General features: G+C 36.6%; 5 protein-coding genes and 1 long non-coding RNA gene across 8 annotated transcripts; 3 read left to right on the forward strand and 3 right to left on the reverse strand.

Moving 5' to 3' along the window:
• Positions 1 to 394: 394 nt before the first annotated feature.
• Positions 395 to 4313, reverse strand: LOC111496797 (serine/threonine-protein kinase HT1-like). 2 transcript variants are annotated; one of them, XM_023147317.1, is made up of 7 exons: positions 4223 to 4313; positions 3823 to 4046; positions 3525 to 3657; positions 2179 to 2374; positions 1548 to 1669; positions 1307 to 1462; positions 395 to 848 (listed from the first exon to the last, which is right to left on the reverse strand). In XM_023147317.1, the coding sequence occupies exons 2-7, from the start codon at positions 4017 to 4019 to the stop codon at positions 627 to 629; spliced, it is 1026 nt and encodes a 341-aa protein (XP_023003085.1). In that variant the 5' UTR covers positions 4020 to 4046; positions 4223 to 4313; the 3' UTR covers positions 395 to 626. The 2 variants fall into 2 exon arrangements, with proteins under 2 accessions (XP_023003085.1, XP_023003084.1); XM_023147316.1 differs by having other exon boundaries at positions 4208 to 4233.
• A 364-nt stretch (positions 4314 to 4677) lies between these two features.
• LOC111496798 (homeobox-leucine zipper protein ATHB-40-like) lies at positions 4678 to 5796 on the reverse strand. Its single transcript, XM_023147318.1, has 3 exons — positions 5610 to 5796; positions 5203 to 5528; positions 4678 to 5019 (listed from the first exon to the last, which is right to left on the reverse strand). Exons 1-3 carry the CDS (start codon positions 5692 to 5694, stop codon positions 4780 to 4782), a joined length of 651 nt encoding a protein of 216 aa, XP_023003086.1. The 5' UTR covers positions 5695 to 5796; the 3' UTR covers positions 4678 to 4779.
• A 4235-nt stretch (positions 5797 to 10031) lies between these two features.
• LOC111496795 (probable Xaa-Pro aminopeptidase P) lies at positions 10032 to 17401 on the forward strand. Its single transcript, XM_023147314.1, has 16 exons — positions 10032 to 10219; positions 10557 to 10620; positions 11421 to 11560; positions 12060 to 12344; positions 12527 to 12649; positions 12850 to 13158; positions 13440 to 13526; positions 13648 to 13715; positions 14136 to 14202; positions 14664 to 14798; positions 14938 to 15018; positions 16118 to 16172; positions 16253 to 16357; positions 16441 to 16512; positions 16832 to 16956; positions 17048 to 17401. Exons 1-16 carry the CDS (start codon positions 10127 to 10129, stop codon positions 17207 to 17209), a joined length of 1971 nt encoding a protein of 656 aa, XP_023003082.1. The 5' UTR covers positions 10032 to 10126; the 3' UTR covers positions 17210 to 17401.
• Positions 17402 to 18120: 719 nt separating this feature from the next.
• Positions 18121 to 21821, forward strand: LOC111496794 (glycerophosphodiester phosphodiesterase GDPDL6-like). 2 transcript variants are annotated; one of them, XM_023147312.1, is made up of 10 exons: positions 18121 to 18350; positions 18460 to 18581; positions 18709 to 19005; positions 19092 to 19198; positions 19356 to 19857; positions 20132 to 20173; positions 20258 to 20545; positions 20629 to 20771; positions 20851 to 21337; positions 21426 to 21821. In XM_023147312.1, exons 2-10 carry the CDS (start codon positions 18476 to 18478, stop codon positions 21713 to 21715), a joined length of 2262 nt encoding a protein of 753 aa, XP_023003080.1. In that variant the 5' UTR covers positions 18121 to 18350; positions 18460 to 18475; the 3' UTR covers positions 21716 to 21821. The 2 variants fall into 2 exon arrangements, with proteins under 2 accessions (XP_023003080.1, XP_023003081.1); XM_023147313.1 differs by having other exon boundaries at positions 20132 to 20170.
• Positions 21822 to 22353: 532 nt separating this feature from the next.
• On the reverse strand, positions 22354 to 26543 carry LOC111496796 (UDP-glycosyltransferase 72E1-like). The gene is made up of 2 exons (XM_023147315.1): positions 26515 to 26543; positions 22354 to 23945 (listed from the first exon to the last, which is right to left on the reverse strand). Exon 2 carries the CDS (start codon positions 23930 to 23932, stop codon positions 22490 to 22492), a length of 1443 nt encoding a protein of 480 aa, XP_023003083.1. The 5' UTR covers positions 23933 to 23945; positions 26515 to 26543; the 3' UTR covers positions 22354 to 22489.
• LOC111496799 lies at positions 23611 to 26569 on the forward strand. The gene is made up of 3 exons (XR_002720514.1): positions 23611 to 23655; positions 24741 to 24743; positions 26226 to 26569. It is a non-coding gene; the product is annotated as an uncharacterized LOC111496799 (long non-coding RNA).
• Positions 26570 to 27196: the final 627 nt, after the last annotated feature.

Below are 27196 nucleotides of genomic sequence, written 5' to 3' on the forward strand. Positions count from 1 at the left end.
TGTGTACTCATCACTTTTTGTAATATAAAATTTTGTCATTAGAATATTAGGCAGATGTCAATACATATTAAAAAAATGTCAACTCTCACATTAAATATTTCAATAATAGAAATAATAATTCCATTATTTAATTTATAAGTGTAGTCTTAATTATTACGTAAAACGACCTAATTTCTTAAAATTAGTAGTTTAGTGTTTATCCGTGATGAAAATGATAATCTATTTAAAAGTGGTTATAGATAATAATGATATGCCCGTACAACATTTTATCTCAAGAAATATACTCAATTTTACGTAGTGTCTTGTAATCTCTTTCTCAATTAGTCTTAGTAGAGAGCATATGTTCAAGCCTCCTCTTAGGCAGCAAAACAAGCATAAACACAGACCCAGAAAGTGTTGATGATCAAAAGCTGCTATATCTTTCTCAATGTTCTTTGTCTATCCGTTTTTATGTACGGTGACTCTTACAAAACTGGATCTAACCGACCATTTACATTTATTTGCCAGAACATGAGCACACAAAACCTGTCGGTTTAATCAGACATGCACTAGTCGTGGCAACACTTGAGGCAAAATGATGAGTTTCCATGTCTTCTGGCCTTATTATGCTCTCTCTCTCTCTCTCTCTATCTCTCAGAACACGATGTGTCTGATGCACCTTCGACCTCCTCCTCTGTGTCCGCCATGACAGGAACTGAAGATTCTTGTAAGCAACAAGTTTGGAGAATATTCCTTAGAGAATCTATGACTTGTGTAAATTCTGGACGGATTTTTGGATCCTCAGCCCAGCATGACTGCAAGAGACGGGCGATATCTTCTGGGATTCCCTCAAGACTTGGTCTTATGTTCTGAATGAAGAAATGGTAAATCAGTGTCATTGCAGAAATTAGCCCATTTCAATTGATAACAACACAAATTAGCAGACAATGACGCATTGGCTGATTCTTAGGTGTACTGTTTTCTTATAACTTCTCTTGGATTTTGCAGGAAAGATGGATCGACCCAAGCTCACTCCTCCGTTCGAGGCTTTCCCTCGAAGTTTTAAAAACGCATCTTCTTTATAACAGTCTCACATCGATTGGAAACTTCTTTCTAGTAGATGCATTTTAAAAACCTCGAGAAGAAGTATGAAAGAGAAATTCTAAAAAAGACGATATTTGCTAGAGGTGCTAGCCATGGACTTTGACGGTTACTTCTTAACAAATATCCAAGAGTTTCATATTTTGTGTTCTTAATATTTCCAGAATATTCTTGTCTAGAACTTCTAGTTGAGCCTTAAATGCAGAAATTGTAGAACTCAACACACCTTGGCTGCGGCATATGCCACCATTATATTGTTTCTGCCCTTGAATGGAGTCTTGTTTGTCATCAACTCCCAAAGAATTATCGAGAAGCTGTAGACATCTGCCTTGTGATCATAACATTTCCTACCTCCAACAGGCAATGGATCAATGCTAAACAGCTGATATCAAATGAAAGTAGAACATTAATAAAACAAAGCACTAAAGAGATGAACTTCGTCAAACACTATAGAAAGAAAAGGTTACCTCAGGGGCCATCCATCGGTAAGTACCCGCCTCAGTAGTCATTTCACCAGATATTTCCTCTCTAGCCAACCCAAAGTCTGCTAGTTTAATCCGTTGCTTGTCTTCTGTTAGCAATAGATTGCCTGAGTAAACGTGAAGACTGTTACTAAGCCAACGACTTGAGATCTTTGGAAATGTCTTAAGATCACGTACGTAAGTATTGATATAATCAAATTTATCTTAATCCATCATTAAGTTTTCGGGTTGATTGATAATTTAACACAAACTTTAAAATTTTTTTGTTCTTTCCTAGAACTAGGCTTGGAGTGTAACAACCCAAATCCACTCCTAGCAAATATTGTCTACTTTGGTCTATTACGTATCGCAATCAGCTTCACAGTTATAAAACCCATCTGCTAGAGAGAAGTTTTCACACCCTTATAAATGAGGTTTTGTTTTTTTCTCCAACTAATGTAGAATTTCACGTGGAGTGAGCAAGCTCTTGCCCGTGAATATAATTAAAGGATATATAATTAAAGGATAGTGCGGCACTCGGTTATCCAATAAATAAAAGGGAAAAAAAAAAAAAAGACTTTTGGGGACTATGAACAGGAAGGTGATAGTGTAAAGTAGATGAGAAACAGCACAGTACTTGGCTTTATGTCGCGATGAATGACTCCATTTGAATGTAAGTATGCCATTACTCGTGATAGATCTAGGGCCAAACTTAAGGAAAGCTTCAGTTCTGGGGTCTCCGGCCGTATGCTCCACAAGTACTTTTGGAGTGATCCACCTCTCATTAGCTCAGTGATTATCATCAACGTCGGCTCTGTGGCAGCGCCAATGAACTGTTTTAAGTAGAATAGGGTATCAGCAACCATATTTGAGGCATGGATGAACATGTATGGTTTATCATGCTAGCCTACTATGGTAATCAAAGAAATCCAAGAACTACAACTTCTATATGAAAATTCCAGCTGATGAAGCCAAAAAGGGGGACTAAAAGGCTTCATGTATCGTTCTCTAGCATTCTTAAGGGAGTTTAATCAGCTTTAACAGTGACAAAATTCGACTAAATTCTCACATAGAATGAACTGTGCAAAATTAGCTTTATAATATCTTAAAAGTAAACTACATATCATATCAACATCACAAAGACTTCTAAATTTAAATACATAATCACTAAATAGACTCAACCCCTCGTCTCCATTTTTGTAAGTTTTCCTTCGTTTTCTTTCAAACACATGACATTTGGGTAGGTGTTACTCAGAGACCGCAAGCCGGCCTCGCTGATTCAGTACTTAAGTTTTCCCTACTTAATGTTACCTCTAAATTATAGAAAAAAAATCTTACGTTTTTAAGCAAGAACACAGCTCAACAAGAAGAAGCACGTACTGTTTAAAGCCATGGAAGGAATGAGATTAACAAGAAAGAGCCAAACACCAGGCGATGTGCTAGCAAGTAGACTAAGCCTCAAATGGAGGTGGACACAAGACAGTGTGCCAACAAAGACACTAGACACCGAAGAGAGTGGACATGAGGTGGTGTACCAACAAAGACACTAGACCCCAAAGGGAGTGAACTTGAGGTAGTGTGCCAGCAAAGACGCTGAACCCCAAAGGGAATGAATTGGGAGGTCCCACATTGATTGGAAAAGGGAACGATTACGAGCGAGGACATTGTGCCTCGAATGGAGTGGATCGTAGATCCACATCAATTGGGGAGAATGAAATATTTTTTATAAAGATGTGACAAACCTCTCCCTAGTAAAAGCATTTTAAAAACCTTGAGAAAAAATCAATAGGGAAAACGGAAAGAGGCTTAATGCTTTAGCTATTACAACACTTAGAAAAAAATTCTTAAAGGCACTAACGTTTTCACTCTCTTGCCTTCCCCCCAAACAGCAATCCATATATGATATTCAATTTACATAAAGATTATAATACAGGGTTGAATTACAAGACGAGTGAGTTCTATGAGTTATAGCAAAACAATTACCTGAACAACGTTCTCGTGATTCACTATTGATAGCAACGCAACCTCTCTCAGAAATCTTTCTTTGTTTTTAGTACTTATAGCCGATGTCCTACTCGGCTGTATAATCTTCACGGCAACAGGCTGATAATCGTATCTACACAAAGTATTAACTAATGAATTCATCTACAATTTTCCCAATAATTCAAAACAATCGAAGATCACCCCACGCATAAATTACACCAAGATCAAAGCAAAGCATAACAAAAATGCTAAATCGAGAGTAAAATCATGCCACAATTTGAGAGAAGAAGAAACCTACAGTCCTTCATACACAATGGAGTATGAACCTTCGCCAATAACTTCACCAATCTTTAAACAACGAAGGTCAATGAGCAAACTAGATTCGATCTTGAGGGCGCACTCGGAACCAAAATCTTGAGAATCATCGTCCCCAATGAACCGACTGAAAGCAGTACCGATTGTCTTGAATGAGTGTTCTTCGTGTTCCGCCGCCATTGTTGGAGCCCCTTCTGCTTTCTTAGTCTATTCCATTGCGTAAATAAAGAATGAATCGGAGATGAAAACAAGAAACACGAAAAGAAGAAAAAGATTCAAAACCAAAACATCTTTCGTTTCGAAACAAATTTCAAAAATCAAGTGGCAAAACCAAAAGAGAGGGAAAAAAAAAAAAAACCGAAACCCAAAAATCTGCGACGTACATTCTTTTGAAACGAATAAAATTTGGAATTAATCAATGTTAAAATTCCACTTCCATTTATGTTTGTTTGCTTTGATTCCTCTGCGGCGGCGCTGCATCAGTTGGGTCGTTGTGATTCTGCCACGTGTACAGTTAATAATGGATTTACGTGTAGGGGAGTGTGGCTCTGGTGATACGGAGATATTGGGCGAAAATTTTGGACGTTTTATCGGAGAATCTGTACGGTGTGGCCCACGTAATCCGGGAGTGGACACCCGACATGTCGTTCGTAGTGACTGTATATATAAAACGTGACAACCTGTAAATAATAAAATATTAGGGAAAAAAATTAATTTATATCTTGGGTTGTCCAACTAATGGACCAATAACAAAGGCCCATTAACAGTAAACAGGCCGAGCATAAAGCCCAATGCTTAATCTCCTGATTTTGTTTAGAATATTGGCGAGAGATAATTATAATAATAACACAATTAGTTCTAGAAAATGTAGATTACATTAAATGTATCGCTAAATGTACAAATTAAACACTAATTAGTCAACATAATTAGGTTAATTAATTTACATATAAAGATTAAGCCACTCCATTCCTTGACTGTAATTGCCGTGTTGCTGTTGCATGCAATAGAATACATCTTCATATTCTCCCAAGAACAGCTCTCCCCACGATGGCGCCAGCGGTGGCACGGTGTCCATCGTCTCCGATGACGTCGGGCTATTGCTCCAAATCTTCTCACTTCCTTCTACCAACCGTTGGATCTCGTTCTTCGCCTCTCTCAATTGCTCGTTCAGTTTCACCATCTAGAAATAACCCATTAACCGATCTATATTAAAATTAAAGAAAACATTTACCTCTCACACAACACTCTGGATTCGTTTGCTAATTTAGAAAATGATTATGAATTTTTGAGTCGGTCAAAACAAAAACAAAATCATGATCAATATAATATTATTGCGAATCAATTGAGAAAAAAAAATATTTACCTCAGATTCAAGGTGGGAATTTTGGAGAAGAATGGAATCGTGAGCTTTCTTGAGAGTGGAATATTCCTCTTCGAGCTTCTTGTTCTTCCACCGTGCACGGCGGTTTTGAAACCAGACGGCGACTTGTCGTGGATCAAGTCCCAATTCAGAAGCCAACCGATCTTTCCTCTCCGATTCCAATTTGTGTTCATCCCCAAAATTCATCTCTAAAAGTTTCACTTGCTCCGTACTCAGCTTCCTCTTTTTCAACCCCGCCACCCCGGCCGCCTCCTTCGCTTTGCTCCTCCGCCGCCTCCGCTTCATCGGCTTATTTCCCTCCGCCACACCTGAAAAAAAAAAAAAAACATGATTTTTGAAAAAGCTCCGATACATTGAAGAAGAAAGTAATAAAGGTTAGAGATAAGGACCTTGTTGGGAGAGTATTTGGGTATAAACTCCAGGGCTGTAGAGATTCGAGATGAGTAATGTATTGTCGTCGGCGGCGGTGGCCATTATCACCGGTGGTAGAGTTCTTCACTAGCTTCTCTCTCTTGATTGCTTTAGAAGTGTGGGTGTTTGTGAAGTGGGGGAAGAGTGTGCAGGTGGTTTACAGAGGGATTGCAACTTATTTATAGCCGAAAATGATGTCTGAAACATTTATAATATTGAAAAAGTTTCCTGTTTTTTCAGAAGCGCCTCTAAACTTTTGTATATTCACAATTGTGCCCCGATTTATCCTTGTGGACTTTCATAATTAATTAATTAAATAAGTGTGGCACATCAATACACGTCATTCACTCTCGTAACACCTATGTGTTACATTAGGGATGAATTACTTTTTACTTAAAATAATTAAAATAATTAGGCAGAGAAAGAGACTATGATCAAAATTTCAATCTTTTATCTCCGTGAAATTCTCTATTTACTTTTATAATAAATTTATAATATTTATAAGAAAAAATATTAAATAAAATATTAATTATTAGATTCCAATCGTAGTGCAGATGGGTGGGGGCTGGGCTTGGCTTTGGCATGGGGATCCCCGCAAATTACAAACCGACCACATCGAACACAATAAAAAAACATTAAATAAATTATAAATCTGATTTTATTTTGGTTTGTTTGTGTTGGCTCGAGGTAAATATAAATTATTAAAATGATTAATTTATATATGGGATGTGGAAATTGCACGCAATTACCCACAATTTTCGTGTGATTATTTGAATTTTTGTTTGGTTGGTATAAAATATTTAGTCTATCATATTTGACCTTTTTTTTAATTTTAGTCCCCACAATATTAATTTTTTTTAATTTATAAATCTTGATAAATTAAAAATAATTAAATTATTTATATAAAATTTAAAACTAATATGTAATTTAAGAGGAGTGACCATAGGATGAGATGAAGGGTTAGCTGTCTTTTTTCATGTGCCTAGAGTAGGCAGCTTGGGCTACGATAATATGAACAGACCACCAAAGTTTGTGGCTGCCAAATCACCACCCATGCTCTTGGGCCCATTAAAGAGTAGATATTAGCCTCCCTATCTCTATTTTAATATGATATTGTATATTTGAAAAATTTGTAAATAAAAAGACCGCTAACAAATATGGTTTGTTTCAGTATATTATGTATCATCATCCACATCAGTTTTAAAATATTGTCAATCTCACGATTTTAAAATACATTTACTATGAAGAGAGTTTCACATTATTATAAGAAATGTTTTGTTCCCCTCTTCCTATCAATGTGAGATCTCATATACAAAAACTCATAATTTATTATTGATTCGAATCAATTCGAGACTAATTTTGAATTTAATATCTAAGTATTACATTCTCAATCAATTTCAAAATACGAAACATAAACGAAGCTTGTATATTTTACGCGAAATTAAATTATTAATTCATAAATTAAAACGAAGTGGGCGTGCAATATTGAACAGGCACATACATTTATGACCGCCGTACGTTCACCCAACAAGAAGTGAAGCAGGAAGCAAGAGAAGGGCGACCCCTACACCAAAAGAAAGGTTTGGTTAGTGTTGAAGAAGGTAGCAAAGGCCCGGCGGGAAAAGGAGTAGAGGAGAGGGGCACGAAGTCAAAGATAGAAAACAAGACATTGGATAAAAAGTGGTTATAATTTGATTATTGGAGACTCACACACGGGACATAAAAAACAGACAACTCAGGCTTCCACATGGGGTTGCATTGCTTTTACACGTGTCAGCTCCCCCGCAAAATTGTACTATGTTGGACCACCAAACCAAACAAATTCATCCCTCTCTCTGTCTTAACTTTATCCACAGTCCACGTCTTTCTACAGCCGCAATCCCCTTTTAAATATCAAGAGAGTGAATTATTTTTATAAATAAAATATTAAAAAAATAATAATATCTACTAGCAGTGAATTTAGTCTGTAATTATTATTATTAATTTTTTTTTTTTTTTTTTTAGAGATTTTGTGAAAATGTATTGGAATTTTTTAATTTTGGTAAAAGGGAGTGAATTGAATCAGGACATTGCAGAAAAGAAGGGATAAAAATACGTACTTGTTTGGAGTTATTTTATGTGTCCGTTTCAAACAACCACTTTCAAAAGACCAAAAGAGAGAGCTTTGTTTAGTGTTTTTAGTTCCTTTGTCCATTTTGGGGTCTTTTTTTTTTTTTTTTTTTTTATTCTGAATTTTACAGCCTGTTTTCAAAGAAATGGAAATCCTTTTCCCACTAGATTCAATGAATGACACGTGGAGCTTTTTTTTTTCTTTTTTTTCTTAACTCACAATGGTCATTATTTGATATAATTCACTTAAAAAGATTGTACTCGTTCTAACCCTATCCAGAATAAAATCATTCAAATTTAGGTTGGCAAATTCCTCAAGAAAAATCTCTGCTTCCCCTTTTCTACTGTGTTTGGATATGGGAATAGGATAGCCCTTATCCCTTTTCCTTATTCTGCCCAGGATATAAAACGTGGGTTTCCCAAACAAACCCTCTTCCCTTCCCTTTGTGGGTTAATTGTAAACGAAGTAATAAGCTCCTTCTTGGAATTTGCAAATATTAAGATTTGGATAAGGATGAAGTCTACAATAGGATTACGGCACTGTGAGAGAAATTAAATATATATATATATATATATATATAATTATTAATTAATGAGGTTGCTTAAACTTAGGTTAAAAATAATGTAATGATAATGATGAAGAAATAGAATTAGAAAAGGAGACGCGCATGAGCATGGGACGTGATTCGATTCCTTTGTCTGGTTATATTTTAAAATAATTTAATTAATTTAATATTTATATATTTTTGCAAGTGATTAATTAACAATTGAGGATTTCCAGGTAATAGGTGTCATGTTTATCCCGACACAGCCAACCCATGTTTCCTCATCTTCCAACTTCGCCTTCATATGCTAATTAATCATTTTTATTACTTAAATAATATGTAATTAGTTAGATAAATATAACAATAATTAATCATGTTCTTGGGTTAGTTCCCATAAATTGAAGGACCAAGTTAGTGACATTAAGCCTAAGGACTAAATTGTAAAATTCAAAAGTATAGGGGTTAATTTTAAAAAACATACCTAAATAGTTGAAGGTTGGCGAAGGGGACCCCCACATTTGGAAGGCCGGTATTATGGTTTGTAACCTACTGGGTGTCCTTGCATGTGGCAATGTGCCAAATATCACCACTGTTACATTACCCCTAATAATAAATTTTCAAGATAATTATTGTTATATATATAGACGCGTTTTAAAATTATGAAGTTGGAGATACGTAACGGGCCAAATAAGATAATATATACTAGTGGTGAACTTGAACTGTTACAAATAGTATCATAGCTATACATGGGGTGACATGCTAGCAAAGACATTAATCTCTAAGAAAGATGGAGTGTGATATCTCATATCATCAAGTGAAGAGACGAACAAAACATTCTTTATAAACATGTGAAAATCTATCTATAATAGACACATTTTTAAATCGTGAGGTTGGCAGCAACTCTTAACGAGTCAAAGTTGACAATATATTTGTTAATGGTGGGTTTGATGGTTGTCCTATAAAATTTAAAAATAATTTAATAAAATTTTAAACCAATACTAAATTTTAATTTTGTATTTAATAAATCTATGGGGGTTGAATACGATAATTAAAAATTTTAAAATAAATTAAAATTTTTAAAAAGACAATAGATTGAAGATTAATATTGTAATTTCATACATAATACTAACCCTTAAGAGCTAAGGCACCCTAAGGCACATGATAAAAGTAGGCTATCAGTCCCCATATTTGAAGCAAATCAAATGCAATCTACCATATAATTGGGTATCTTTTTCAAAGTAATTTAATAATTAAAAAAAAGAGTAGGTTAATAATTTATTTTATTTTGGAATATGCTTTTTTGGCATGCACATGCCCTTAGCCCTCCATAAGCCGCTCATACTTTTATTTTTAATAATTAAGAAAATGTTTGTTTTTCCTGGGTTTCATTTGGGGAGGCCCATTGGGCCCATATTTGGTTAGGGCCCAGCCCACTGGCCATTGGTCATTTCCTGGCAAACCTTATTTTAAAACAATGACAATTGACTAAAATGGTAACTTCACAAGATCAAATTACTATTTTGGGTCTTAAATTTTAATGGATTAAATAATAATAATAAAAGATGTAAATAGAATTTACAAAGGAAGAAGAAATAAATATATTTTTTCTTAACACTTTTTCAATTTCATCGACTTCATCCCTTTTCTTGTTCCTTTTTTTTCTCTCTCCCTCTCTCTTTTTAAAGAAAAAAGATTAAATTCACAAATATTCGATTAAATGAAATGAAATGAAATGAAATTATTTATTCCCATTATTTATATAAAACAAATCTTGAGAAGCACCACTCTGGAAGACAAACACGAAACTGAGAGTGAGGGAGACGAGAGAAACAGAGATAGAGATGGCGGATTCTCTGAGCGCTTTGAGGCTTCTAATGGCGTCCCATGCTCCTCCTCTTGACGCCTTGGTTGTTCCTTCTGAGGATTATCATCAGGTTTTTTCCATCCTGCTACCAATTTGGCTGTATCAATCAACATCTAGCTATATTACGAATCCTGAATTTCAATCATCGGTTAATGTTTCGGAGGATCTGATTTGAGCTATTTGTTCTATGTTTCTCCTCTTGTGTTCTGGTTGAAAGTCTGAAATGGTCTGTTTCTGATTGATCAATTCGCGAGACGCGAGCTCTGAGATTACTTGTTTGGCTATTTTCATTTCGCAGTTTTTTTTTCTAAAATTCGCACTTATCATGGTTGTTCTTTTTCGTTCTTTGATTTCTTGTCATCGGAGTAATTCTCTGGTTAACAGTTGTTGTCTACGTGTTGTTGCAGAGTGAATATGTATCTGCGAGAGACGAACGACGTGCATTTGTTTCAGGTTTCACCGGAAGTGCTGGTAAGTATTGCCAATTGCCAGTAAGGATGTTTCAGTACCACTACGATTTGTTCCCCTTTCTTTTTATTTTTCTTTTGTGTTGTGCATGTTAAATTAACTGATGCTGTATTAAAAGGAATTTTTACATTTCTTCCCATTAGCTGTTGAAATAAGACTTGAGAAAACTGATATAAATACAGAATCACTTGATAATAAATATCTAGGCGAGAAGAAAGAATGAGGAGAGTCGAACATTTTATGCTGGGTTGATTACTTCATGAATATACATCTGGTGCCAAGCGAATCCACACAGTAAAGACAGATTTTTCAAAAAGAAGAATGTAACTTTCATTGAGAAAAAGAATCTACCACGTACAAAGGTTCTCAAACTCACTTCCTAGGATCCATTATGTATCTTTCACTCACGCCTGGATCAAATCTCAAATATCCTTAGCTTCATAGGATTTTATTACAGCCTAAATTGTAACTACTCTCTACTTTTAAAGGATAATTGAGGCCTTGTATAGCCAATTCAAATTATTGACAGTATTTACTAATAGCTGTTATTTTCTTTTTTATGAAACAAGGCATAAGCGTAACTAATAGCTGTTATTTTCTTTTTTATGGCTTGCCATTGTGTGTAACCATATTTCTTGTACGTTCCACTTTCTTTGTAATGTTGCTAGATTTGTTAGTTGCAAATTTAATAGAGTGAAGAAAATGCTTTTAGCTTAGTCTATACAGTCTGATCACTGTTCATGCTCCCTCTCGTTGATTGTTTTCTCCTGTGGTCTTTATGGATCCTTTTTTCTTTCATGAAGGTCTGGCACTTATAACCCAGAGAGAAGCATTACTGTGGACCGATGGGCGTTATTTTCTGCAGGCAATTCAACAGCTCAGCGATCAGTGGAAGCTTATGCGAATTGGAGAGGATCCTCCTGTAGATCTCTGGATGGCAGATGTATGTGACCATTTATTTGAAGGTTTTACTTCACATTAAAACAAGGGGAAACCAAAATTTAAAGTTCATAATTTTTCTTTTTTGGAACTCTTCAAATTATCTTTATCCTTTTATTTTGGTTGCTTCTAGAAACTTAATTTGTTCCACCAGAAATTTCTTTCATTTTCCGTTGAGTGTTTGAATTATTCTCTTTTCTGCAAACAAATGCAATATCAAACTCTCTTTTTTAACTAAATCAAATTACCTCATTTCTGTTATACTAACGATTGTACTGGTTGTTCTGTATTTTCTAAATGTGGATGCCTAGGTCTAGTTGAATCCTGCTTTACTAGCCCTCAAGTAGGCTTTTGGTGTTTAAACGAGAGTCTAAAATTAGAAGCATTAAAATTTTTATGATTCTTCGTACAATTGTGATTTTCTCTTGTTCAGTTCATATTGTTCTGTATGAAGATAATTGCTAGTGTGTTAGGCTAAGTTCGTTCGTGCAATTTTGTATCAGAATCTTCCAGCGGATGCAGCTGTTGGAGTGGATCCTTGGTGTGTGTCAGTAGACACTGCACAAAAGTGGATTCACGCATTTGCTAAAAAGCAGCAGAAGCTGGTTCAAACCACCACCAACTTAGTTGATGAAGTTTGGAAGAATCGACCACCACCAGAAATAAATCCTGTTATCATACACCCGCTGGAATATACTGGCTGCTCTGTTGAAGATAAGTTGAAGACTTTGAGAGCAAAACTTTCACAAGAGAAAGCTCATGGTTTAATTGTGACTGGTCTTGATGAAGTGAGTTTCCATTCTTTCCAATGCTTCTTCAAACCATTCTTATAAAAATAGTCTTGTATTCTTGTGTTGGTTTTTCTGATTTGACCCCAGGCCTCTGTTTTAGATGTTTTATTTATTTCTTACATAGTATTACTTCTCTTTAATAATATGATGCAATACATTATACGAATGAAAATATGCAGGTTGCTTGGTTATACAATGTCCGTGGGAGTGATGTTTCATACTGTCCAGTTGTACATGCATTTGCAATAGTGACACTCAACTCAGCGTTTTTTTACGTGGACAAGAGGAAGGTGTCTGACGAGGTATCCCAAAACACTTGCGTCATATTTTGTATCATGAAAAGTTATGCATATCAAATTTGAAAGGAAACGTTGTACTAGGATATCATTCTAGTACTTAATTCAGTAGTTATGTTGGAATTTAATTTTGAGCTTTGTTTTGTTTTATATTTAACTCTCTTTATTGGTTTAGACCTCATTCAAAATAAATATCTCCTTTTCAGGTACGCTTGTACCTGGAGAAAAATGGAATTGAAGTTCGGGATTATAGTGCAGTAATAGTAGATGTATCTTCACTTACATCTAATCAACAAAACTTGTCATCTTTTGTAAAAGGACCTGAAGGCAGCGCTACTGTAGAGGAACTTAGTTCGATTGACATAACAGGGTCTAATGGAACTGAAGTGGAAAGCCAGAGTCCTGGCCTTGTATGGGTTGATCCTGCTCAATGCTGCTATGCTTTGTATTCTAAACTGAACTCTGATAAGGTTCTCCTGCAACAGTCGCCATTGGCCCTTGCAAAAGCTCTAAAGGTAGCATTTCAATTTCCATATCAATTTTTTTTCTCTGAAGAACAATATGATGGTGTTTGTTAATTTTTTTTTTCATGTGAGCAACAATAAGCCACTACACTGGTGCCTGAGATGATAAAAGTATTAACATATATCTTATGATCTGTTCCTGGTAGTCAGTAACTTTCAATTTATTCAATCATCTTCTTGAAACTTGAACAACAGGGTTAAAAGGAAATTCCTTTTCAAAGTCCATATTTTTCTCATTGCTTTACCACTTTGATTGACCGGTTATTCTATAGAACTCTGTTGAGTTGGATGGACTAAAGAATGCACACATTCGGGATGGTGCAGCTGTTGTACAATATCTTGTGTGGCTGGATAAGCAGGTATTTGAAACCTATAGCATCTAGCTTACATTCACTTCAATAACTTCTTACCGAGCCCCAAAAAACAGACATTGGCGTCATATTACATTTTATGATTTCTAGCTTGGTTTAAAATTTGCAGCTGCAAGAGACTTATGGGGCTTCTGGGTACTTTTTGGAAGGGGATGGAGCGAGTAAGCCCAAACCATCGTGAGTTCTATACAATAGAGTAAAAAATATGTTGTAACAATCCTAAAAAAAAAAGTTCCATTCGAGATTGGACTAAAAAAGGGAAGGAAGAAGGCGAGTCAGTATGCTAATGCCTCATCCTCAAATCAATCCTTCCCATAGGTTATTGTCCCAACGAATAAGTAATTGTAGGAGTGAAAACTTCATATAACTCGAGCATATAATTCGAAAAAGCAAGAGCAACAAGTCCATTTTTGTGATTAAACCACATCAGCTTATTGTTGCAATGCTTTGGAGAAAAATGTTTTTTTTTATAATAATAATAATTATTATTATTATTTTATGCAAAGAACATTATATAAACTTCAACATACTCACGTTGCTGACATTGCAGTTGCTCATTTTTCTAACCGTATTTTAACGTTAAACAATCCTTGTTAGGGACTCGAAGAAACTGACAGAAGTTACAGTAAGTGATAAGCTCGAGGCTTTCCGTGCATCAAAGGAGGTCAGCTTCATTGTTAATATGTTTCACTCTGTACCCTTATGCATGTTTGTCTATCTCTTCTTTAAAATAAGTATATACAATATAAACTAAGAATATTAGGTGATTAGTTTTACTGTGGACCTCATGTTGTCAATTTTGGGAATGATAGGGATTGATTGTGATGGAAGCCCGAGAAGTTTGTTTTCCATCCAGAAACTATTCTAGATTTTACCTACTAACAACCTGACTCTTTCCCTTTTACCTTCCATGTACATACAGCTCCCAGCATGCGACATCAGCTAACTAACTTAACTACACATTCTTTTGCTGACTTCATCAAAACTAACTGACTAAAGAAAAGACAATCCTCCCCTAATTAACTACTTCCCTCTGACTCTCCACATCGACTTTCCCTCATGAGGTTCATTCTCTTCCTTCTAGTGCAAATGAAGCAAGCCTTACATTTTGTTTGTGCTTTTCAGCATTTCAGAGGCTTAAGTTTCCCTACGATTTCATCTGTTGGTTCAAATGCTGCAATTATACATTATGGACCACAAGCAGAGACATGCGCGGAGTTGGATCCTGAAAGCATCTATCTTTTTGACTCAGGGGCTCAGGTTAGTTGGGCATTCAAACCTTATTGATGCTAACCATGATCTTTACTATCTGCTTTGCCTCTTCCTAATCATAATGGTTATACTTTTCATCGATGAATTAATTATGTTTCAATTCTTCCCTTTTTGTTTGTGTACTTAGTATTTGGATGGAACAACTGATATCACGCGGACAGTCCATTTTGGATTACCATCAGCACATGAAAAAGCTTGTTATACAGCAGTGAGTTACTTTAGCTTAATTATTAATGAAAAAAGTAAAGCATTATATGTATTTGTTCTCGTTTCTGTAGTTGATAAATCAACCGACCTCACAAATTGATGAACCTTAATACAAATTGATTTGCTTTAAGTCTGATTTGTTACCTTTAACAAGAAACTTCCTTTTCAATGCTGTATTAAGAGAACAAAAGAAGCAGACAGAATGCTTGAGACTGTCAAAGGAGATTACAAAAATAAATAGTCAAGGTCACAGGAATAGTAATTAAGAGATTAGAGAGTGAAGCAGTCAGAAGCCATGAAACTTAGGATATCCCATTGATCAGAAACCTTTCAAGAGTTACCTTGAGAGGTTCTCTTGTTCCTTCGTTACTCTCCCTTTGAGCTCATAAAGTTAAGCATCATTTTCTGACATGAACTTCCAAATTTCTTGTGCGGTTGGAAGAAAAAGATGCTTCTCTTTAATATGTAGTTTCATGGAATGATAGAACTAATAAGCCACAACCTCTGTGTAAAGTTTTCTAATCCTAATTTGCTTACTGTGGGTTTTATGTTTGCAAGTGCTTTTCTAATACTTTCTAGAAGTCCACCTACCATGAAGATGATCGGACTGAACCCATGGAGGAGATTAAATCCATTCAGTTAATGTTGTAATTGGGAGAGTGGTTTTCTGGAGGCTACCTTTCTTGTCATTGTTACCTTCAGCTAGGTTAAGAGTTTGGTTCCACCATTCAAAAATTGCTTCTGATTGGGGATGGATGGACTTGTTTTTCAAATCTTAGATTGTTCTTTTTGGACTACATTGAAGTGAGATGGACATTTTTCTATTGGTAGTATTCTCGACTCTGTATAAGACTAGGGTATTTAAAGGAATATGTATATCTTTAAAGAAGTGAAAAGTAATACTTATTTCTTAAGCACAATTTAATCAATGAATTAAGAAATTGAAACCTTATGCTAGGAAACTAATTTATGGTAGCTGCAACATTATGAAATTGATTATAAATCATCTAGTTCCAATAACATAAATGGATAAGTCCTATATGAAATTCCTAAATTTATACTGCAATTTTGATTATCTAACTGAAGCGACATCTTGACAGGTTCTCAAAGGCCATATTGCTTTGGGAAATGCAAGATTTCCAAATGGCACAAATGGTAGGAGTTCTCGCCTATTCTTCTCTGTATTTTGTCTTCCCAATAAGCTGATCAGAGATAGGTTGACTTCCTATTTGCAGGCCATGCGTTGGATATTCTTGCTCGAGTTCCTTTGTGGAAGGATGGTCTGGATTATCGACATGGCACTGGCCATGGAATTGGTTCTTTCCTTAATGTTCATGAAGGTAAAGAACTACTATGGCTTCCACATTTCTTATTCAGTAATTAATTATGTTCAAATTAACAATTTCTTAGTTATTTTGAGCAGGACCCCATTTGATTAGTTTCAGACCCCAGGCTCGAAATGTTCCACTTCAAGCTTCAATGACTGTAACGGATGGTACGTACAAGGAAGTCATTGGTATCAATTACAATTACTCGTGAACTCTTTTGTTGCATAGGTTTCACTTTCAATATCGATTGCTTCCACGCTACTTGATGTCTATTCACCCCTCCCCCTCCCTCATCCCGATTTCCCTTGGGTTTGTCATGTTTTCTTTACTGTGTGAGTACGTGTACAAAGAGCTAAGCTAACCAAACCTACTTTAGATAATTTTGTGAACTTGGTTTTTTCGCTGGATATCAGAAACATAAATAGCCTAGAATTTTATTTTAGTCCTAAAATCATTTCTTGCTGATACCTTAATTGCAAACCACAGAGCCTGGCTATTATGAGGATGGCGCCTTCGGTATTAGGTTGGAGAACGTACTTATCGTGAAGGATGCCGACACAAAATTTAATTTTGGTAATAAAGGCTACTTATCGTTCGAGCACATAACATGGGTAAAATTCTTATTTCTATTTGCAGATTTCATCAACTCATCGATCGTTCTTAGAATAGACAACGGATCTTAGATTTTTGGTTGTTGGGCAGGCACCATACCAGAAAAAGTTGATCCACACAAGTCTTCTCACAGCTGAAGAATTGGATTGGGTGAACACTTATCATTCAAAATGTAGGGACATTCTTGCTCCATATTTGGATGAATCTGAGAAGGCATGGCTGGAGAAGGCCACCGAGCCAATAACTGCCTGATCATCATCTCTGTGTGGTAAAACTTGAAGTAGCTTCATTCTTCATGCTGCCCATTTCTTTCAATAATGCCATATTTATGCATCATCGACTTTCGAATATTTTAATTAGTCAATCATTATTGCTTTCCATCACTGTATACAACACAAACTAATATTAGTTTTAGTTATTTTCTATCTAAACGAGTCGTACACATCCTGGTCGAAGCTCTTAGGTCTGCATGCATAGTTACAGTTTGGTGAAGAGAGGCCAAACATTTGATTTTTTGATTCTAAAACTTCTCTTTTTAAATATATGGAAGCCTCCGTATGCATTTAACAAATCAATTAAGGTTTTGATAGAAGATTGATAAATAGATACTAAAAATAAATGTTTTTTTTTTAAAAAAAATAAAAATGAGTTTCAATTCATTGCAGATAAAATTATTTATTTAAAAACACAATGTTTTTTTTTAAAAAAAAAGAATCCAAACAACAAGAATAGTGCAATACAATTCTTTTATTATTTATATATAATAATCTTTTTTTAAAAAAAAAAACAACCGAAAACATAATTAAAGAAAATTAAATAACCCATAAAATAATTTATAAGTTAAAGAGTAAATATATAATGATTTACATAAATATGGATAGGGAAAATAATGGAGGTGTGGATATGGAGAAAAGGCGGTTAATATTGGAGGGTTGAGAATGAAAGATAATTAAGAAAGATTGGAAAGAGTTGTTTATGAACCAAACAATTGTAAAACTGACCCATCCTTTAATTAGTAAGGCATGGTGATCTATGAATTGATTTAGAGAGAAAAGTAATAGTAATTAATTATAATAATAATAATAATTATTATTATTATTATAATAATAAGAATAACCATAACAAAAATTAAAAAGAAAACCCCTATATTTAGGAGAGTTCGCGCCTTTATCTCCTAATTTCCTTAATCTCTGTCTCTAAACTCTCCATTCCATTGGTAGTTTTTCGCGGAGAAACTTTTGACAGAGAATGCTCGTTCTGAGTTTTCTCTCCCCATAGTTTTCTCTCTCTTTCTGTGTTCATCATTCCCTTTCAACATGTCTTCCGATTGAGATTTGAATCATAATATCACATTTCCAATTCATTGCAGTCCTAAACTGATCAACGGACCAAGGTAAGCATCTCTTCTTCTTCTTCTTCTTCTTCTTCTTCTTCTTCTTCTTCTTCTTATGCGTGAGGTTTTGTTTATTTTTCTGATTTTGGTTATTGATTTGGTGTTGCAGAGTGCTGAGCCTCACAATGCTGAAGTGCTTATTGGTCATAGCTTCCTTGGTCCTCTCCTCCGCTTTTGCACAGAAACAGAGCCCTCCAAAAGATCCAAATGAGGAATGGCTCACGTTGACAGGTTTGTTTATAGATTTTGATTAAAACGCCACAAAATCAAATACTATCTCTTGAATATTTTCTGTTTGAGTTCCTGTGGTTTAGATTAAACTAAATTAAATTGAATTGGATGAACTGTTTTGGTGAAGGGGAAGAGCCTATAGTGGTAGCAAGGGGTGGGTTTTCTGGAGTGTTTCCTGAATCGAGCGCGCTTGCAAATGAATTAGCAGTGTCTAATGGTTTACCGAACACTGTTTTGTACTGCAACCTCCAACTAACCAAAGATGGGCTTGCTATTTGCTTATCTGATATTCTGCTTGAAAACTCAACCAACATTGAACAAGTCTTCCCTAAATCTCGTAAGACTTACGAAATCAATGGAAAGGTTTACAAAGGATGGTTTTCGGTTGATTTCATGTCTGATATTCTCTTTACCAAAGTCGCCTGTAAGTTCGTCCATTCAATTCAATTCAAACAAAACAAAACAAAACAAAACAAAGTTAATTTGATGTTTCTTTTGTTGTTGGATTAGTGGTTCAAGGTATCATGTCCCGCCCTAGTGTGTATGATGGTGTTTGGCCAATTTCTGCTGTTGACGATGTCTTAGGACTGAAACGACCTGTTTGGTTGAACGCTGAGGTATTTATTTGGTTGATGACTATTTGATAACAAAGATAAAACTCATTGTTTGTAGAGAGATGATGAGAAGTTTCAAAAGCAAAAACTGAAATGGGTACCAAAGAGGACCTTAATTATTAGCATCCAAAGCTTTTACTAACTATGTAGCCTTTTGCAGTGGGAAACATTCTACCAAGAACACAATCTGAGTATCATATCATTCATTCAAAAGGCATTGAGACTGATGCCCATAGACTTTGTGTCATCTTCCGAAATTGGAATAGTGAAAGGGCTAGGTGGGGCTGTGAACAGCGCCAAAACAAAGCTCATCTTTCGGTTCTTAGGAGCCACTGAAACAGAGCCAACAACAGGAAAACAATACGGTGACTTGCTTCATGAGCTGGCCATGATAAAGACGATTGCCTCGGGAATTGCGGTCCCAAAATCATACATTTGGCCAGTTAGTCGAGAAGAGTATGTGCTGCCTGCAACAACTGTTGTGATGGATGCCCATAAGCTTGGCTTGGAAGTCTATGCTCATGGCTTTGCAAACGATGCCGTTGTTGGTTACAATTATAGTTATGATCCTGTCCGTGAGTACATTCCGTTTATTGATAATGGCAAATTTGCTGTTGATGGTTTGATTACTGATTACATTCCTACTGCTTCTGAAGCCATTGGTCAGTTTTTCTCTCTTTCTTCTTCTTCTATTTCAATAATACCTTTCAATGAAAATGTGCAATCTTACTCTTTGAAAGTAAAAAATCCATTAGAATATTGAACGAGAAGTTGACGTGATCGAACGTTGTTTTTTAAATTTAATCTAGACTAGTTTTATAATCACTGTCACCTTGTTCCATGATGTTTTTGCAAATCTAAAAGGATAAAAAATAATTTTGAAACAAATGGTAAAGTTTTTTGCAAATCTAAATTGTTTGCTCGTTCTTCTTGCAGCCTGCTATGTCAGTTTTCGCAACCCCATCAACTCTCCACGTGGTAACAATTTTCTTCCTCGTATATTTGATTACGATTTTATTTTTAGTTTGGTGAAAAGTGAAGAGTAGATTGGAATGATTTCAGTCGGAGAAGACCCGTTGGTGATAAGCAGCAATGGGGCAAGTGGGGATTACCCAGGGTCAACAGACCTTTCATACGAAGCAGCAATTGAGGATGGGACTGACGTAATTGATTGTTCAGTACAAATATCAAAAGATGGAGTTCCTTTCTGCATGGAAACCAGTGATCTTTTGCCAACTACCACTGCAATCATTGCTTTCAATGATAAAACTACGGCTGTTCCCGAACTTCAACAAGATCCTGGAATCTTCTCTTTTGATCTTACTTGGCCTCAGATTCTAACATTGAAACGTAACCCTTTCTTCTTTCTTTCGACTACTCTGTTTTTCTAATTCTGTTTCTTCATCTTAATGAACTCTGTACTACTGTTTCAGCTCAAATCACTAACCCTTTCCTGGGTTCTTCTGGGCTTGTCCGAAATCCTGCCTTTAAGAACAAGGGCAAATTCATGTCCCTCTCTGACTTTCTCGAGTTCGCCAAAGCCAAAGGTGTTTATGGGATCATGATCAACCTCCAAGTAAGAAAATCTCTTAATTTGTTCATTTGATCTATCAAACTCCTTTGTTTATGGGTTGCTATTGTTGTTGTTGTGTTAGAATGCGGCCTTCTTGGCTGCAAAGAAAGGTATTGACTTGGTGGGAATCGTATCGACGACAATGATCGACGCGCATATGGAGAAGGAATCAACACTAAACGTTTTTATAAGGTCGGATGACACTTCAGTGTTGACCGCTTTCAAAACCAATTTCCCAACTTTCATAAGAGTTTTAACTGTTGATGGCAAGTATGGGGAAGTCCCCAAAAAGGTCGCTGACGAGATCAAAATCCATGCTGACGCTGTTGCCGTTCCTCGTTCCGCCCTAGTCGAAATCACCAACTATTTTACGGTTAGCAGCACGGATGTGGTTGCTCAATTGAAGTCCGCCAATCTCTCTGTTTTCGTTTACGTCGTAAGGAATGAATACGTGTCCTTAGCCTTTGATTACTACTCCCAAGCCTCTCTCGAAGTCTCCACATACGTCGACTTCTTCCACGTTGACGGCGTTATCACTGACTTCCCTTATACTGCAAAACGATACATAAGTAATGATCCTAAACTCAGAGTTCAACTCAACTCGTTAAGACATATATCATTATAAATTTTTTTTTTAATTCTCTTTGGTGACTGCAGCATGTCCGTGTCGGCCAGTTGTCACCACCCTTGGATATTCGATCTTACCGCCAGAAGTTGGAACACTCCTTGCTCTGGTGCCGGAAGAGGTTAGACCACGTGTGGATCCTCCCTCGCCTCCATTGGATGGAAAAGCTATCGTCGACCCACCGCTACCGCCGGTGAGCAATGTGTCGACCACCGGCCCTTCAGTCCCTGCCACTGCCGCCGCTGTACCAAATATTTCTAACTTCTTCCTATCTTTACTCTCAGTTGTTGTGCTCACTTTCCATGCTCACTCTATACTGTAATTGTCTATATTCAATCATTTTTTTTTTCATAAACGTATAAAATATTAATCTCTGGGGGCAATAACCCATCTTCCCATGTATTTATTTATGTAATTAAATATTTTTTTTTTTTAGGTATTGAAATAACTTAAAATTCTCTTTGAGGTACATATACATATACATATACATACACACACACACATATATATATATATATATATATATATATATATATTCTATGTCTGATCTTCCAATTTACCATTATTTTCTACTTTTCGGTTGGATATGAAGAGTTTCGATCAAATTTTACTTTTTTAATAATTTTTATCAATACGATTGATATTTAATCAGTATTTTTTTTTCTACTTTTTAGAATGAATGGTGTAATAGTATTTTGAGTTGATTTTAAAAATAATTATGAATTATTGACAAAATGTATAAATTATTAAAGATTAGATATTTGGAAATCATTTTGTATTAATTTTTATTTAGTTTCATTTTAATCAATCTTAAAATTATTAAAGATTATAACTAATTTTCAGATTTATTAAACTTACATAAAGAGTAACAGTCTCACTTACTTTTCAAGTGTTTATCTTGTAATAAACAAGTATTTTGGGCATCATTCAAAATGAATTAAAATAAATAGACAGATATTATGACGAAAATATCCTTATATTAATTACTTCACCTTTTTCGCTTTATTCTTCTGTGGTTGAACTAAAAACAAAAACAGAAAGAAAATAAAAAACATTTAAACGCAAAGGATGTTCACTACCTGAGAACATAGTAGCATCAGGCGGCGGCGGCCCTCCTAAGCTGTGTCTGGCGGCGGAAAATGTCACATTCTGCAGCCACCTCAGCCAGCGAATTATACGACGACCCACCCTTGGCGGCGGCCCTTTCCCCACTACGCTTAAGCGCCTTAACCCTCTCTCTGATTTCCCGCCCTTCTTCATCCTCCTCCGCCATTATCTTCCTCACCTTACTCTCTATCTCCTCCCTACTCACCAACCCCTCCGACACCCTTACACCCACTCCCACCTCCTCCGTCAGCTCCGCCGCGTTCATCTTTTGCGCTGCGTACAGTGGCCACGTCACCATCGCCACTCCGTTCACTATGCTCTCTAACGACGAGTTCCAACCAGTGTGCGTCAAAAATCCCCTTACCGATCGGTGACTCAAAATCTCTGCCTGTGGTCCCCATATCGGAACAAGCAAACCCACCTCTTTCGTCCTGTTTACAAATCCTTCCGGGAGGTATTCCGGCGGCCACTTGTGGTCCCCCGATTCGTTCCCTGCTGTGAAAAATGTCCCCGAGGAATCGGTATCCACTGGCGGCCGTATCACCCAAACGAACCGCTGCTGACTCAGCTCCAACCCCCACGCCAATTCCTTGATTTGTTCTTCACTCAACGTCCCCCCACTTCCAAACGACACATATATCACCGACTCATCCGGTTGCCTGTCGAGCCACTTCAGCACCTCGCTCTCCAAATTGGGCTCACAGCATTTAGTCAACGGCCCAATTGGATAAATCGGGACGCCTTTAACTTTCCCATAGGTGAGAGTCTCAATTTCAGTTAGCGCTTTTATGGTTGTGGGCTCCAGATCCTGCCACGTGTTCGACAAAATCCCATCAGCCGTTCCAAGCTCCCTCGCCATAATTCCAAAAAAGCCCTCGTAATCATCCTCCTCGAACACCGAGACGGTATTCTCGAACCGGACCGGGCTGCAACCCGGGATTCTCAGCGGCTCATGGCTGTACACGTGGTCGTCGATCATTTGCTTGTCCATGGTGGGAAAAAACATGGCAAGCGAAAGGAACCAAGCACTAGTGGTCATGAAAACGAACCCTAACATGCCGAGTTCGTGGGCTATGGCAAGAGCCCATGTTCCAAAAAGGTCGACAATCAGCGCCGCCGGGAGGGGCTGGGCAGCGGAGAGGGAGCGCCGAAGGAGTGGGGATGAGGCGGACATTATGGCCTTGATTTTGTCGATGAAATTGGCATTTGGGTCGAGACTGACGGTGGGGCGAAGGGGCACGATGTTGACGGCAGAGGATTTTTGGAGGAGGTGTGACTCGGCGGCGGAGGTGCTAGAGCAAACGACGAAGAGGGTGGCCTGGAGGTTGTGGTAGTGGACGAGGCGGTGGGCTAGCTCAAGGAAGGGAATGAGGTGGCCTATGCCGGGGCTGACCAGTAAAGCAACATTGGTTTTGGATTCTTGGGCTGTCATGGCTATGCGTAAAATATGAAAACAGAGCACTCTGTTTTTGAATGGGACGTGCTTCTTCTACCCCTTCACCTTATTTATAATCATGGAATACTATCTCTATTGGGTCACGAGGCTTTTTAGAAAATCACAAATCAAAGTTATGAGAGCTTATGTTCGGCACTATCCTACCATTATGGAGTGTCGTGTTCATCTGATACAATATTTATATATATTGCTTAATTAATGGATATAAACATCTAAGCTCAAAGAATTATTAAGAATTTTTGTTAATTCAAATATTTATTATGGTAATTGGGTCTTAAATAAGTAATCTCCATCCTAAAAGGCTTACAAGACTATTAATTAATTTTTAAAAATTTGTATTATAGTGCATAAAAAAATTCAACTATAAGAAAAAGGCAATTAGTTAGTATAGCATGAAATTATGGAAAGAATGAGGAAAAGGTCATGCAAGCCAGACCACCACAGACACGAAATATATTTTTTGTCTTGTCTCTATTTGCAACCTTATAATTTATGTTTTTTAAAAATGATATTTAAATCAAATGTTTTGTTGTTAATGTTTTGTTATGATAAAGAAATACTCCGTAAGTGAGCCTATTATTAGGGTTAAATGTAAGAACATGTGAATACAATGACGAGACCTATCATCACAGTCTGCTTTCTTATAGTGGCTATCTTAATTGGTAGCTTAGATGTGTAATTAATTTCCTACACATGGCCTGCATGTGCGAGTATGGACCCACCATTCATAATGATCGTTCTCCTGCCTAGTAGTGTACGTGTCCTTACCATCGTGAAGGAACAGGGGGTATCCTCCAATGCATGAGGTCCCAACATTTTTCCATTTTCATTATCATTTAATATAGCTTCGCTAGCGTTTCGTACATATCATATCGTTTTTCATATCATTTCTCATACTATTTATAATATCTTTCATGCATACATTGAGGTTGTATTTCATGGTAGTTCGTCATTTTGCATGTCAATCATATCATATAATTTATGTTGCACATATAACATATCATAACGTTTTCATACTTCCAAACATAACAATTCTCAACATGCACGTATTATATCTTATCGTATACCATAACAATCACATAATATTTCTAACATATTGGTTCACATTATGTCATATCATAAATATATCAGTAGTCACATATTTCATACCACAACCGGTATCATATCATCCTCATACCATTTTACTACACACACACACATATATATATTCATCACTCCCAAATCATATCATTTCATAAACACTTCGTGTCATATCGTTCTCTAACTTATCATAGTCTTAACGTTTTTATACATATCTAAGTCATGATTTCATGAACGTACCTTAACGATATCGTTCCCTAAATTTATCATAATCATATCGTTTCATGAGTCCATCATAATCATATCATTTACGATACATGACTTTACTATATCATTTTATCAATTTATCGTAACCATAACAAAAAAAAAAAAAAATGTTTATCTTTAAATATATTTTGGGCATCATTCAAAATGAATTAAAAATAAATAATAAAATCTTATGACCAAAATACCCTCATATTACTTCACCTTTTTCGCTGTATTCTTGTGCAGTTGAACTAAAAAAAAAACAGAAATAAAATAAAAACATTTAAACGTGAATGATGTTCACTACCTGAGAACAAAGTAGCATCAGGCGGCGGCCGCCTTCCTGAGCTGTGTCCGGCGGCGGAAAATGTCACATTCTGCAGCCACCTAAGCCAGTGAATTATACGACGAGCCACCCTTGGCGGCGGCCCTTTCCCCACTACGCTTAAGCGCCTTAACCCTCTCTCTGATTTCTCGCTCTCTCTCTGACTCAGCTCCAACCCCCACGCCAAATCGTTGATTTGCTCCACTCAAAGTCATAGTAGAGAATCGTGTTCGTCTGAGTTATGCCCTAAACTTAATCATGACAATAGATTGACAAATTATCAAATGTCGAATAAAGTATGGTGAGCGTCGAAGGCATAGTCAAAAAGTGACTAGAGAACTCCAAAGGAATCCAACCTCGATTACGGGGAGGTATACTTTGATCAAGGGGAGGTGTTGGATGAAAATGTACCACATCGGTTAATTTAGAGAATGGTCATGAGTTTATGATTAAAGAATACACCGTCTATTAGTATGAAGCTTTTTTGTGGTAGTACAAAGCAAAGTCACAGAGAGTTTATACTTAAAGTGGACAATATTATCCTATTGTGGTCGTATTTCTTTAACACCCATGTTAGGGTCGACAATCAGCGCCGCCGGGCGGGGCTGGGCAGCGGAGGGGGAGAGGCGGACATTATGGCCTTGATTTTGTCGATGAAATTGGCAGTTGGGTCGAGACTGACGGAGGGGCGAAGAGGCACGATGTTGACGGCCGAGGATTTCTGGAGGAGGAGGGACTCGGCGGCGGAGGTGCCAGAGCAAACGACGAAGAGGGTGGCGTGGAGGTTGTGGTGGTGGACGAGGCGGTGGGCTAGCTCAAGGAAGGGAATGAGGTGGCCCATGCCGGGGCTGACCAGCAAAGCAAAGCATGGGTTTGGGATTCTTGGGCTGTCATGGCTATGCGTAAAATATGAAAACAGAGCACAAGATGAGGAAGCTCTGTCTCTGTTTTCGAATGGGATGGAGCTTCCTATTTATAATAATGGAAATTACAATATTTATATAGTATTTAAAAAATTGAAACTTTAATTACTTATTAAAAACTATTTTAGTTATAGAAGCTTAATTAATATTAATAGATAGGATAAAACAGGTCTTATTTATTCCATTAAATAAGTAATCTTCATCTTAAAAGCTTATAAGCCTATTAATTAATTTTTTAAATTTGTATTATAGTGCATGAGAAAGTGACAAAATCAAACCATTTGAACTGTATATTACATGTTTTGTTCATAAGAAAAAGACAACTAGTTAGTAGTATGAAATTGAGGAGACAATGAGGAAAAGGTCGTGCAGACTAGACAAAGACATAAACCTTGACTAGTTCAGTTCATTCCTATTGAAGTGGAGTAAAAAGTCATCAAAATTAGACTAAAATTATCGATTTTGAACTTGTGAGATCCCATATTAGTGAGAGAGAGAACCAAAACTTTCCTTACAAGGGTACGGAAATTTCTCCCTACCATACCCATTTTAAAACTATGAGGTTGACAACGATATGTAACGAACTAAAACAGACAATATCTGTTAGTAGTAGCTTGGGTTGTTAGAGACCAACGTCGGGCGATTTGCCAGCGAGAACATTGAGCC

The sequence above is a fragment of the Cucurbita maxima genome, unplaced genomic scaffold (assembly GCF_002738345.1).
Source record: "Cucurbita maxima cultivar Rimu unplaced genomic scaffold, Cmax_1.0 Cma_Scf00023, whole genome shotgun sequence".
Taxonomy (NCBI): Eukaryota; Viridiplantae; Streptophyta; class Magnoliopsida; order Cucurbitales; family Cucurbitaceae; genus Cucurbita; species Cucurbita maxima.